Consider the following 14,880-nt stretch of genomic DNA (forward strand, 5'->3'; position numbering starts at 1 on the left):
TGGGAAGCTATTGCTTCTATGTAACTACTGCCTCTCTAGGTCCACTTCCAAGCATCTGGTGGAGGACCTGGGACCATTGTTGGTCACAAGGCCACCAGTCATGAAGACAAAGTGAACTCAGAGGAGAGCAAGTGCAAGCTGTGCACAAGCAAGTGCACCGTGTCTGTCACTATATCTAATCAAGAGTAATGGCCGGGCTTCCCTGGTGGCACAGTGGTTGAGAGTCCGCCTGCCGACGCAGGGGACGCGGATTCGTGCCCCGGTCCGGGAAGATCCCACATGCCGCGGAGCGGCTGGGCCCGTGAGCCATGGCCGCTGAGCCTGCGCGTCCGGAGCCTGTGCTCCGCGACGGAAGAGGCCACAACAGTGAGAGGCCCGCGTACCACCAAAAAAATAGAGACAATGATAGTCTGGACTATGGGTATAAAAATATAGATACAGAGAACTGGTCAGGCAGGCTTTTGATCTCATTTCTCCAACCTATTTTCTCAGTCCTGGAAACATTTCTCTATGTGTATGAGATGTGAAACACCCTCTGTTGCGAAGAAAGTGCAGCAGAGGTAAATGGTCGGGGGAGGCTGGGACCGACCCTGAGGACTTGCTATGCACCAAGATCTATGCTGGGCCTGTTCCTCACAGCAATCCTGGAGGAGGAACTTGGTGTACAGGGAGGTTAAAAAGTGTGCTTGAACCAAGGTCACACAGCTAATAAGTGGTGGGATTGATCTTAACTCAGATATCTCAGAAGCCAGAATCTTAGCTCTCTCCACAGCATACTGCTGTGTCTCAGGTTAAGGTCCTTGTGGGCTTTGTCATGTTCTCCATCAGCAGCTGCTACCTGCTCAAATATCACACATATCTGGCCTCTCAAGTGTATCTCAAACGTACAAGGCTGGTATTCTCTGTCCACTCCCAACCTTCTTAGAGACTCCATACTGCATAATACCTCCAGCCCAAGTTTTCTGCACTCTGGAACAACTTATCCTATGTTTGGGTCTCCATAACTACTTGAGGCTTTATAATATTTAAACATATATATTTTTAGGTTATGGAAAAGAGTCAGGACATTTTTGGTCTCCTGGGTATATTCTTATTGGAATAGCATTGGCCTTGAGGATTAGGAAATAAATTGCATACCGCGTAAACTCTTGTAAGTCAATGTTGTTATAAGGTATTGTCAAATTTTATGCTGAAGTCTTTTTATGTCTCCAAAGAGCACTTTAAAGAGCTTCCATGTCTTTATCTCAATTACACTTTATTTGAGATGAAACCAAATGAATAAGGACACATGAGAATTACTGTTACACGTGCAATAGTTGAGGTACATGTCTGAGACATTAAAAAATCAAGACTTGTTTTCTGATCAGTGGTGCGTTTATTGATAGCATTGTCTTTTAACAAAGAAAATATTTCAGACTACAGGGTACATATGTCAATACTGCTTTGCACTTAATTATTTGCTTAGAGAGTGTACATGTATATGTAAATGGTACAGTTATACACGGCACGGATATCTCAGATGCATTGTATGAGAGGCCCACAGGCAGATTCAAATACAGATGCTGGCGGCCACGGCAGCTTGGCGAGGTCCAGCTCGATTCCAAACTGCTCCGCTTCCCAGCATGCTCCCAGGCTGGGGCCTGCTGACGTGTGCCTCAGGATATTCTCTGGAGTCCTGGGAAGCCTACAGCTGTTCTCGCAGGCAGCTGTTGTGTGTGGGATGCGGTTGTGAGGACATTGGTCCAGATGTGGGCGTTACGGAGATTGTGGGCTTAAGCATGATGAAATTCAGCTGGTCAGAGGTGGAAAAACAAAGACAAACTCTAGCCTCTAACAATTCTTCACAGCTGGATTTTAAAAGCAACTTTCTACCTTTAATGACAATTTCAAAATAATGCTTTAAATTTTCTAGTTCAAATCAACAAGCTTATGTATGAAGATGCCATCCCTTTTTGGAATTATTTCAGTATAGTTAAAAAGAAACGTTTTAACACAAAATGCTTGCTGGTAAAATGGTAGCTCATGTAGTCTTCTTTTGAGGAGGATGTAGAGATTTTTTAACTTTTGGAACTTTCTTGGTTTTTTTATATTTTCTCCCTTTCTTTTGCTTTTTTTTTTGGTTGACCTGTGAGGAGACAGAAAAAAAAGGGTAATGTTTCTCTATCTTACCCTTTTTCCTTCCTTATATTATATTTGGACTCTCCAGACTGTGGTCTTTCTTTATCCTCAGAACCAGTTTAAGGTTGCTTCAGTCTCAGGGGGGCTCTTTTTGATTCTATTTCACTCACTTTGATGAGGAGGCAGTAGCCTTCTGACCGGTTCTCTTCTGTCCATTTTCTGGGCTCATTACTACCCCCACTGCAATCTTGCTTACGACCCACCTGTCCCAACTATAGTTTTCTGAGGTTGGTACTATTATCATCCAATGTTTACAGATGAGGAGACTGAGGCTCGGAGCGGGTGTCTTGCCCAAAGTTGCACAGCTAGTATGTGGCAGAACTGCTAGTCTGTCAGAGTCCAGAACCAAGTGCCCAACTACATATTCTGTGGCCCTCTTCAAACTTAACCCTTTAGCACACCATGCAGGATTCTTCCCCCTTTCCTGGTCTACTTTTCTATCTCAATCCCTTCACTCCCTCCGCACAAACTCCAGCCACATTACCCGAGGTTCCTGGAGCACAGTGAGCTCTCTCATGATTCTAGTCGTTTTTTTCATGCTGTCCTTACCCTCCTGGTGAACTACTTATCCTTCAAGACCCAAGTCAAATGTCACCTGATATAAAAAGTCTTCCTTAACCCTTTCTTCCTGTCCCTTCACCTCTGGCAAAGTTAATTACTCCTTCTTCTATTATCTTCAAGATTCTTGTACATATATATATTTATTTTATATTTTTCACATTGTACTATAATTAATTGTTAGCAAATTTGCTACAGAAGGAAGGGACTTTATCTTATTACCTTTTTTTTTTGTTTTTGGTTGTGCCATGCGATAGTTCTCCAACCAGGGATTGAACCCGGGCCCTGGCAGTGAAAGTGCCAAGTCCTAACCACTGGACCACCATGGAATTCCCTACCTTATATCCTTTCTATCCTCACTGTCTACCACTCAATACGCATTTATTGTATTGGATAGGAAAGACAAGCTGCCTACCCTCATGGAACACACATTCTAGTGGGAGAGATAGACAAGTGATACTGTAAGCAGGACTACCATTACACCTCAAGGTGATGACATCATTCTACGAAAAAAATAGGAGCACAATAACATGAATGAAGAACGTATCCTTAAAGGAACTACATGATTCTTTGTTTTCCAAAGTTAATTTCTAAAAGAAAGAAAATTTTGTTCCTTTTTTTCACCAACCTGTTTCTCCCACTCTTTAATCAATTCTTTCACATCTGTTGAATTTGGGTTTAGACAGGTTTGAGCCCCATTCTTCATTGTAGCACTACCAAAGAAATAGCAACAAGATATTTCTTTTTACTTTTAATAATTTAAATGCTTCATCTTACCCACAGAATTCAATTCCCCAATTAAAAATGTACTTGTGTCATCACTATAAGCATCTGAGACTTCCAGTCTTTTTCCTGCCTTTTCATTTTTTAAGTGACTGAGGGGACTTAGATACATTTCTAGGATAGCACATAACTCTAAGTTAAAAAAATCCAACAGGTATATGCAATAGGAGAAAGTTAAATCTAAAGATAATATTGGTTCTGTTATGATGGAAAAAGCTATTTAGGTTTAAGTGAAAATATAAAATAGACAAGTTGCCAATATATCTACTTTCTTTTCCCCCAAAACAATGAAAATGAGCATGAATTTTGCTAAATTTTCTAGTGAAACAACTTAAAACATCAATAAAATGTTTTCTTAAGACAAGATTAACAGACTGGTTGAATTTTTAAAATTACATCAGACTCTCCAGGAACAATTTAAAGACTATTTTCTTTAATTTCTGTCTAATCTAAGAATAAGAGTAGTCATTCTATACAGCATCCTTGATTTAGGTTTCAAAAAACTTACAATAGGCATATCCTTTAATCTAGCAATTCTAATCTCTAGAAAGGTATTACTAATAGGAAAGAATTAAAGACACAATATTGCTACAATAGCAGTTTGTTTTCAATAGCAAAAAAATTGGAAATAACCTACATTTAGGTGTTGGTCATATAGATTATGGTACGTCCACATGATAGAATAAAATTTGGCCATTAAAATTGACATTATTAGGAAAAAATGATGTTATTACAGAAGATTTACTGACAGGAAATGTTCATTATATAGTGTTAATGTAAAAGCAGATTACAAAACAGTATGTAGTGTATGATTTTATTTTTGGGTACATATATTGTGTGTATAAATATATATATATAGCGTCTATATATGTATACACAAAGCCAGTGAGGGAGATTTGGAAGACTATATGCAGAGAGATTAACACTACCTATCACTGAATGGTAGGATTATAGACGATTTTTAATTTCTTCTTTTGGGTCATTTACATTAAACATTTTCTACAATGAACATGTCATCTTTGGTTCCTAACCTCTACCAGACATTGCTTGTTTTTTTAGAAGAAAAGGAAGAAGTAGACTGGATTTATGGAGGGGCAACTATCTGCATTTTAAGTGTCTGAATGGGCAAGTGTTCTGAGGGTAATACTTACACTAAACTTATTGCTGGAGCCTATGTGTTGGATGAGTTTTTACTTACATGATTTCAGTTTTCTCACAAGAAGGGCTTGGGGCAAATTGTTTAAGGTCCTTTAAGGATTTTGAATGGATCGTCCCTGGGCTGGTGTTGATGCAGGAACAGCGTCCATTCCTCATTGTTGGAGTTCCTAAGGGGGAAAGAGAGGTAGAAAACATCGATTTAGAGCAATGTCTCAATTTAGGCGATCCACCCAAATGATACATTTGACTTAGTCATGATTATTACTATCACTTACTGAGTGTCTGTTAATCATTACCACGAGATTTTGAGTAGGTGTTATCTCCGTTTTATAGATAAAGAATCCAAGGTTCAGAGAAGTTAAGTAAAAAACAAAGCCTTTCAGCTTTTAGGGGACAAGTGCAGGGTCTTAGCACAGGTTTCTTTGGGTCCAAAGGCATTACTCTTAACTACCATATTTTACAACCTTAGGAAAAGGGATTTTTATAATATTCAATAAATGTCTATCATAGGTCAGATACACAGATACCTAATTCATGTGTGCTATGCAGACCATAGCATCTCAAGCAACTCCCAAAGCCATTTTTTATCTGACCTTAGTAAAAACGAGTTGGTACTCGTTTCAACAAAAAGCTCCACTTACAATAACTAATTACCACCACCATCCTGATATTTCCCACTGCCTTGGTTTTCAGTAGTACTTTAAACTTTTGAAAATTCTTTAAAATACACTGTCTTCATTCCTTAATTTTTTCATTTATTCAACATACATTTACTCAGTACTTCCTATATGCCATACATTGTATAGTAGGTAGAAAAAGCATAACTATAAAATTTCCATTTTACAGCTGAGGAACTGAAGTCTAGAAAAGTTCATTAATTTGCCCCAAATAACAAAGGAAGTTAGTAAACAGATTAGGGACAACCTCTCTGATTATTGGATACTTAATTTGTTAACCACAGACATACTTATCAAGAAACACTGTCAGGGTGACAAAAATAATTTAGGAGACAAAGTCTTCATCTCATTATCACCCAGTTCAACAAACATTTATTGAACACTTACTCTGTGCCAGGAATTCACACACGTGGGCTGAGAAGACTTGTATTTGTCTTGGCAGGTCCAAGATATGAACTTTGGATAACTGACAACAACTGACTCACATCACTTTCTGATGCACACAAAGCAGTTACCTTTACTGGCAAATCAAGAGACTTTTCTAGCAGTTCACATCTCTGACTTTACTAACCCAGTATAACTCAGAATCCCTTACCTTGAACTCCAATCAGAGTCAGGAAGATGATACCCAAAAGGAGAGGAATGCCACTTTTCTTCATAGTGGTAGAATGGAGTTGCTCCTGTATTTGTTCTACTGAGTCACTCCTGTATTTGATTTTAAGCCTGAGAAATTCTTTAGAGAACATGCTCTTGGAAATCATATTTATTTAGGAAATCCGTTTCCCTCCTAAAATCTGATTGGCTGGTTGTCTTAGCTGATCCAGCTAAACTGACCACAAACTTAATTGTGCTGGGGGAAACCCTACTCTCTGATCCAAGGGAATTTCTGCATGATTTATATGTTTCCATTTCACATAAATGGGTAGTTTATCATAAGAGATGTGAAACCATCATCACTGGCAGCCTTTAGCACACTAACAGCTGCTCACCTGGATGAAGAATAAGTTATATAATGAATATAATAACATCATACAAGAAGGGCTGGAGATGTGGTTTCCAGATGGGAAATATTAAAGTCCAGATAAGTAAAACACTCTTCAAATTTTCTTACTATTTGTAGAATATCTTTATGTATAATATATGGCCACATTTATTTTTTCTTATATTGCTTACCCAACAATCTTAAACAATCAAAATACATTAAAAGGCATCTTAATTAATTCAGGGACTAGGTCATTTCCTACTGTGGTAGGCTCTTTTTGTTTTTTATGTCATTGCTGCTACAGATTATTATTTTTTTAAATAGATAGAATAATGGATCAGTTGAAAATAGACAATGGGTACTACATCAAACTTTAAAACTTCTGTGTATCAAAGAAAACAATCAACAGTGAAAAAACAACCTATGGAATGGGAGCAAAACATATATCTGATAAGGAGGTAATATTATATGGAACTTCTACAACAACAAAATCCAAATAACCTGATTAAAAAATGGGCAGACTCGAATACACATTCCTCTAAAGAAGATATACAAATGGGCAATAAGCACATGAAAAAAGTTCAACGTCACTAATTGTTAGGGAAATGCAAATCAAAACCACAATGAGTTATTGCCGAACGAAGAAGATCAAACCAATCAGAGCCAGAAGGGAAGGGGTAAGGACATGAAATAGCATCGACAAATGGGGTCAGCAGGACCAAGGCTACTGCTGGTTGCAAGGCAAATTTTATTGTGCTACAGCTGCAGATTATATAGACTAGAAAAGGGAAGGTTGCCAGACGGTGGTTTACATTATCTGAAGACTGTCTCGGCTCAAGGTTAACTTCCCTGGGAGAAAACCCATAAACCCAGAATCATCAAAAATAACCTGCAAGTGCAGGGGGGAGACAGCTTTGCTTGTCTCATTTTACATTCTTTCTGATCTCTGGGCCCTGGTGATTTATCTCCCATGGAATGGAACAAGGAGGGGAACAAGTAGGGACAGTCCCTTTGACAAGCGGCAGCATGCCTGGCACGTCCGCAGCCTGCTCTGATGGCTGACTGCTTCCCACAAGTTATCACCTCATACACACCAGGATGCCACTATCAAAAAACAGAAAATAGGGGCTTCCCTGGTGGCGCCGTGGTTGAGAGTCCCCTGCCGATGCAGGGGACACGGGTTCGTGCCCCGGTCCGGGAAGACCCCACATGCCGCGGAGCGGCTGGGCCCCTGAGCCATGGCCGCTGAGCCTGCGCGTCCAGAGCCTGTGCTCCGTAATGGGAGAGGCCACAACAATGAGAGGCCCACGTACCGCAAAAAAAAAAAAAAAAAAAACCCAGAAAATAACAAGTGTTGGCAAGGATGTGGAAAAGTTGGAACCCTTGTGCACTGTTGGTGGGAATGTAAAATGATGCAGCCATTATGGAAAACAATATAGAGGTTCCTTAAAAAATTAGAGGGTTCTCAAAAATTAAAAATAGAATTACCATATGATCCAACAATCCCACTTCTGGGAATATGTTCAAAAGAATTCAAAGCAGGATCTCAAAGAGATATTTGCACACCCATGTTCATGGCAGCATTATTCACAATAGCTAAGAAATGAAGCAACCCAAATGTCCATTGACAGATGAATGGATAAAGAAAATGTTGTATATACATGCAATGTAATATTATGCAGCCTTAAAAAAGAAGGAAATCTTGTCACATGCTACAACATGGATGAAGCTTGAGAATATTATGCTCAGAGAAATAAACCAGTCACAAAAGAACAAATAGTCACAGGAAGTATCTAAAGTCAAATCTTAGAAACAGAAGGTAGAAAGGTGGGTGTCAAGGGCTGGGGGAAAGGGTGAGATGAAATTAATCTTTAGTGGGTTAGGGTTTCAGTGTTGCAAGATGAAAAAGTTCTAGAGATGTGTTATACAATAATGTGAATATACTTAACACTACTGAACTGCATATTTAGAAATGGTTCAGAGGGTAAACTTGATGCTACATGTGTTTTACCACAATAAAATATAATAAGAGTAAGGGATCAGTTGCATGTAATGAAAATCCAAATTAATAGTGGCTAACTAGATAAAAGTGTGTTTCCCCGAACAGAGGCAGGTGACTAGGGCTTATACGGTGGTTCTGAGATCTCCATGAGGTCTCCCAGGCTCCTTCTATCTTGTTGCTTTATCACCATCTCTACATTGCTGCCCTCATGCATGTGGCCAACGGGGGCTTGCCACCAGGTCCACTTTCAAAGTACAGCTTGGTGGGAAGGCAGAAAAAGGGCATGCCTCTCATTTCTTCACTTATCACTTGTCCATACCCTGGACAAGAATTTATTCACATGGCCACAGCTAGCTGCAGGGAAAGTTAAGAAGTGTGATCTTTATTCTGGTTGATCCACTAAAATTTGAGGGTTCCAATACTGTAGAACAGTGTTTCTCAAACTTTTTTTTCATAATTGCTTCTCCTGAGATAAATTAGATCAAATTTAAATTAACATAAATCTTAATTTAATTTCTTCTTAAAGAGAAAAATTAATTAAGAAATAAAATTTTGTTGGGTAGGGTTGAACTTTGGTGGACCATAAGTCATTGTAATATCTAAGATTTTTTAGCCCCCGAAAGAACCAATTTTCTGTCCCCTTGAGGGCAATCCTTCCTCCCCTGCATTGAGAATGCGGGGGATGTAGAGTAGGAGGGGAACAGATACTAGCATTTTCTGTTACACAATGCACATTTTTGGACTGGTTTCTAGATGGATTACTATCCTTAAATACAATATTAAGAATTCTTTTTGAAGAAAACTTGTGGTGATCTTTGACACAGCTTATTCATTTGTTTATGTTTAATTTTTGGTAATGACTGTGACCATGGGTAGGGTGGAGCTGGGTTCAGGTCCCAGCCTTACTACTTAACATCTGTGTGCCAAATACTTAACTTCTATGAGCCTCAGTTCCCTCAGCTGAGAAAACTATTACTAACCTCACAGGTTGGTGAAATTAATGGCAACAAGGAATTTCAACTGCAAAACACCATAGAGCTAGTGACCATTTTTTCTAGCAAAGAGAGTTAGATGGAACCTTCTTAGGATAAAGAACAAGGCCTAGGGCTTCCCTGGTGGCGCAGTGGTTGAGAGTCCGCCTGCCGATGCAGGGGACACGGGTTCGTGCCTCGGTCCGGGAAGATCCCCCATGCCGCGGAGCGGCTAGGCCCGTGAGCCATGGCCGCTGAGCCTACGCGTCCGGAGCCTGTGCTCCGCAATGGGAGAGGCCACAACACTGAGAGGCCCGCGTACCGCAAAAAGAAAAAAATAAATAAAAAGAACAAGGCCTAGAATGGTCTGCCCTTGCCCACCTTTCAAGTCTCTTCTTGCATAACTCTCTGCTCCACCAACTCTGCTTTTCCTCCTTCAGTTCCTCAGAGGGGCAATGCTTCTTCCCATCACACTCCTTTTGCTCGTCTATTCCCTGCCTGGAATGCTGTGCCTCATCTGCCTCCCTATCCTACTGCTTAGTAATTTACCCACCTTAGATTTCCAGGTTAGCATTTCCCCTGGGGAGACTTCCCTGATCCCCAGACTTGGTCAGGTCCCCCACCATGTGATTTCACGGCACTATGCACCTCTCCTCATTCAAAGGACATGCAAGGCAATGTTACGTTATCTGCTATCTTACGGTGAACATCTCCTTCCACCACTAGAACAGGAAAGGCTTGTGAGGGTCCATGCCGGCGCGCAGTGCTGAGCGCAGTGCCTGGCACTCAGTAGGCGCATAGTTAACACGTGCGCATCAGTAGGCCTACAGTTAACACGTGCGCAGGGAACCAGTGAGGGAACCGAGCCCCCTGGCCTGGCTCCGCCCTGCGCGCTTCTGGGCTTATCAGGTGTAAGCACACGGCGCATGCCCAGCCAGTCAGTTTACAGAACCTTCGGTGGGGAAGCTGCCGTCGCAGCCGGAGCATCTTGCTCCGCTGGTGGCCCTGCTGGTGGTTCCGCTACCTGCGCCGCTCCCACCATGAAGCACGTCGAGAAGAAAGGTAGTGTCTGTGCGCCTCGGGATCTCTCCCCTCTGCCTCCTGCGTGTCCCCTCGACCCTGACCCTCACCTCCCAACCCGAGGGGGTGGCGCTTCCCCGAAGGACGCCGGGAGCGGAGTCCGGTTTGCAGCTTCCACGCGAGGCTTGGGCTGAGGCCGGCGGGACTGTTGGCCTCGGAGGGGCCGGGTCATTGGGGCGGAGGCCGCCGGGCCAGGTCTAGGAGGGTCGTTCGGCCTTGGGTCGCGGTGACTGGGACGGAAGTCTACCGAACGAGAGGAGGAGGTGCTGGGGTCATTTAGGAGTCACTCGAGGTACAGTCTTACTTTTTTTATCCGGAGGTGGCGAACTTCCTCCGGCTGCCAGCAGGACAGAGGCCGGCCGAGTGGTCGGGCTGCGCCTCATTAGGCGGCGCGGAGCAGGTTTGGCCCTTGGGCCTGAAGGCTGGGGCCGACGCCCTCAGATGAGGCGCGTTCCTCGCTTGTTTCCCAGGCCTCCTATTGGAAATTGTCTAGACAAGGCTGAGAGAAAACACGTTTACGACTGAAGGGGCGTTTATGACTAGATGGGGCATTTAGGGGAAACAGAAACCTGGGGAGAGGACACTGCGGGCAGTTCTCACAGCCCTGGGAAGGAAGCCAGGGATTAGAAGCCCCAGGGAAACTAACAGATAATTGCGTTTCCCTTTGGATGGAGTTTTAACCTCATTTGCCTCCTGTCCCCCAGGCATTAAATGCTGATGTCACCCTCCCGGGCAGAGCAGGGTTCTGTTTTCACATGCGCTCGCCTGCCTCCCTCTTTCGTCTGTTTGGTTATGGGGCCAGTGCTGTCTGTTTGATTATATACACAGCATGACCCTGCTGCGGTGAAAATCTGAGTCTTCCCTTTTACTTTGAAAGGGGAAGTAAGTTTCTCTCATAGTGAAACCCCCAGGCCTGTTTGAATTTCTTGCCTTGTGGACTTCCCCTCCTCTCAGCAGCTATTGCTAGTATTAAAGGATGCTGACTTGAAAAGACTTTATTTCTTGAAAGCCTCAGAAGCCCCTACTTAGCATTCTGATTTTTCTTCTTTGCTCTTTTCTCCCCATGCAGGGAGTCATTCCTTCCTTCCAAAGTATTACAGTACGGGAAGTTGCCTAGAAGCACATCATAGCTGGAGGGGTGTGAGGGGTGGAGTGGGGTTCATGTCCTGTCTGTGTCTCAGGTAACGAAGAGAAAGGAGCAAGTTCTTCCTTTACTGATCTTAATATCTGGCCTCCTGGTTTATGATTTTTTATCTAAAGTTTATGGAGTGGATTAACTATGTGAAGGAACTGTCCTGAGAGGGAATGTCAGTACATCATTTAAAGGACAGCTGCAGCTGAATGCTGGCAGTAACACATTTTTGCTCTATGACTTTCGGCAAGTCAGCTTATAGTCTGATAAAATGTAACCATAGTTATTAAGAAGCTGCTGCCTAACTTGAAAAGAAAGAAAATATTTTTGTTTAACATATCCATGTTAAAGCGATTTACATGCAGATTGCTTATCTAAGTAACTTTACGAGAAAAAAAAATCCATGTTCTTGAAACCCTCCATTTACTGTTTATCATTATTTCATTCATCAAGCTTTTATTATGATCGTGCTAGGACACAAATATGAACAATCATCAGTCTCTGCCCTCAAAGAGCTCACAGCTGAGTGAAAGAGAGCAGCATGTCAATTAGCAATTACTGTGGAAGAAGTGGTATGATAAAGGATTGTACACAATGACTGGAGGTGCAGGGAACGTCCCAACTTTGGCTCATGGCCTCAAACACAGTTTGAGTTAGGTCCTGAAGGAGATTTGGTTGGAATTAGTTACTAGGGGAAGGTGGGCGGCAGGGAAGCATTCTGAGCAGGAGGCATGAAAAAGTGCGCTAAGTTTTGGAAACTGCAAAAACTGCAAGAACTTTGGTAAGGGCGAAGGGTAGAGTGATAATGGGGGAGTGGTGAGAAATGAGGCTAGAAATGTAGCAGGATCCAGAGGATGAAGGGCCTTGTAAATCCCTGTGTGGTGAGGATACATTGAAGGATTTCACCCAAGGGAGTGACATGAGAACATTCACAAACACATACACACGCATAGACACCTATATCTAATCTGACTCTTGTCAATAAACAATATCATTTATCTTATTTTATATTAACATTTCCTGGTATCTATGTAGTTTATACATTTTAAAAATGGTTCTTGGTATTTGTAGTCTGTTTTTTCTCAGTGCTGGGCATTGTAGTTGTTTCCCTTGGTTCAGTAGTACAAGTACTCTTATTTTTTCAGAGATTTTACTTTCTTGGGATATTTTCCTTCTTTGGAAGTTTAGAGACAGAGGTTAAAAACATTTTTATCTCTTTTGTAACATTTTAACAGTTCGCTTGTCGGAAAGATTGGACTAATTTTGTAATGCCTTCTTTAGTATATAGATGTACCAGTTTCCCAATTCTCTTGTCATTTGTATTTACTTTCATTCATTTAACATGTGAAACTGGACGCCTGAGATCAGTGCTTATTTCAGCTTTTTTACTTATTGACAGTTTGTGTTGGCTTAATATCTCCATCTTCAACCTTTTCAGGATGACTTGTCAAGTGGAGTCAGGGTGTTGACTTTATAAATACATGTCATTTCTTTACAGATTTTGAATAGGAAGATTTAATCCATTTTCCGTTTAAATACCTGCTTTTTCTATTTTGTTGCCTTCATTTCTTGCATGTTTCTTACACAATTTTTTGAAGTATAACACGTTATATGTGCTGAATAGTGTCGCCCCAAATTCATATGTTGAAATTCTGCCAGTACCTCAGAATGTGACTTTACTTAGAGATAGGATTTTTAAAGAGGTAGTTAAGTTAAAATGAGGTCATTAGGATGGTCCCTAATCCATTGTGACTGGTGTCCTTATAAGAAGAGATTAGGACACAGAGATGTACAGAGAAGACCATGTGAAGACACAGGGAGGAGATGGCCATCAGCAAGCAAAGGAGAGAGGTTTCAGAAGAAACCAACCCTGCTGACTCCTTGATCTTGGGCTTCCAGTCTCCAGAATTATGAGAAAGTAAATTTCTGTTGCTTGAGCCACTCAGTCTGTGGTATTTGGTACACAGGTCTAGCTAAATAATACAACCTGTATACAGGGAAAAAAATGTATATGTATAGAAGAGTGCACCAGTGTGGCTCAGTGAATTTTAACCAAGTGTCAGTGGCATGACAGTACCCTTCACTTCTTCCCCAAAGGTAACTTGTATCCTTGGTGAGTTTTGTCATTTTGAACTATATAAATGGCATTACACAGTGTGTTCTATTTAGTGTCTCATTCCTTTCTCTAAATATTATATTTGTGAGATTCATCCATGTCATGTGTGCAGGAGTGGTTTGTTCAATTGCTTTTATAGTATTCTGTTGTATGACACACTGTAAGGTATATATCCAGTTGATGGACATTTTGATTGTATCACTAGGAGTAGAATTGCTGGTTCATAGAGTGTGTATGTATTCAGTTTAAGAAGTTGTACCATTTATCCTTCTACCAGCAGTGAATGAGAGTTTCATTGCCCCTACATTCTCACATATATTTCATATCAGGCTCATTGTTTTCTTTTTATCTTAGTGTTTTGCTTTTAATGGTTTAGAAGTTTTCCATTTTTATAAAATACTGACGTCTGTTTATTTCTATAAAATATAGATATTCCGTAGTTGATTGTTTCAAACTATGAATTATTGCCTGATATAAAGTGTGGACTTAAGTTACTTGATCTGCAAATTAATATCTAACTCTCCCACTGAAGTTTGTTAAATAGTGATTTTTCTCTGTTACAATAAGATAGTGACTGGGGCTAGAGTCATCTGAAGGCTTTACTGGACTGGATGCCCAAAATGGCATCACAAGCCTTCTCCACATAACCTCTTTCTTCAGCAGTATAGCCCAGGCTATTAAATGGCCCCTGAAGACGCCTCCATTTGGCTTGCCTCTCCAGCAATATAGCTTAGGTCGTGGCAGCTTCTCCCTCCATCCTTTCTTCCTCCTCTTTCTTCTTCACTATGTATTACCTTTACTAGTGTTCTCTACTTTTTCATACTGTTCCAATTTATTGTCTAGTGTCCTTTCATTTTAGTCTGAAGGACTCCCTTTAGCATTTCTTGTAGGTCAAGTCTAATGGTAATGAAATCCCTTAGCTTCTTTTATCTGGAAATGTCTTTATTTCTCCTTCATTCCTTTTCTTTTTTAATTTTTAAAATTTATGTATTTTGGGCTGCGTTGGGTCTTCGTTGCTGCGCACGGGCTTTCTCTAGTTGCAGCGAGAGGGGGCTATTCTTCGTTGTGGTGTGCAGGCTTCTCATTGTGGTGGCTTCTCTTGTCGCGGAGCATAGTCTCTAGGCACGTGGGCTTCAGTAGTTGCGGCATGCGGGCTCAGTAGTTGCAGTGAGTGGGCTCAGTAGTTGTGGCATGCAGGCTCTAGAGTGTAGGCTCAGTAGTTGTGGTGCACCGTCTTAGCTGC

At 41.4% G+C, this 14,880-nt stretch overlaps 1 protein-coding gene across 1 annotated transcript; it reads right to left on the minus strand.

The window, feature by feature from the left end:
• Positions 1–1,375: 1,375 nt before the first annotated feature.
• On the minus strand, positions 1,376–6,080 carry CXCL9 (C-X-C motif chemokine ligand 9). The gene is made up of 4 exons (XM_082838069.1): positions 5,950–6,080; positions 4,718–4,844; positions 3,365–3,449; positions 1,376–2,125 (listed from the first exon to the last, which is right to left on the minus strand). The coding sequence occupies exons 1-4, from the start codon at positions 6,011–6,013 to the stop codon at positions 2,021–2,023; spliced, it is 381 nt and encodes a 126-aa protein (XP_082694195.1). The 5' UTR covers positions 6,014–6,080; the 3' UTR covers positions 1,376–2,020.
• Between the last annotated feature and the right edge of the window lie 8,800 nt (positions 6,081–14,880).

This window comes from Leucopleurus acutus (assembly GCF_964270905.1).
Source record: "Leucopleurus acutus genome assembly, chromosome: 4".
In the NCBI taxonomy this organism is placed as follows: domain Eukaryota; kingdom Metazoa; phylum Chordata; class Mammalia; order Artiodactyla; family Delphinidae; genus Leucopleurus; species Leucopleurus acutus.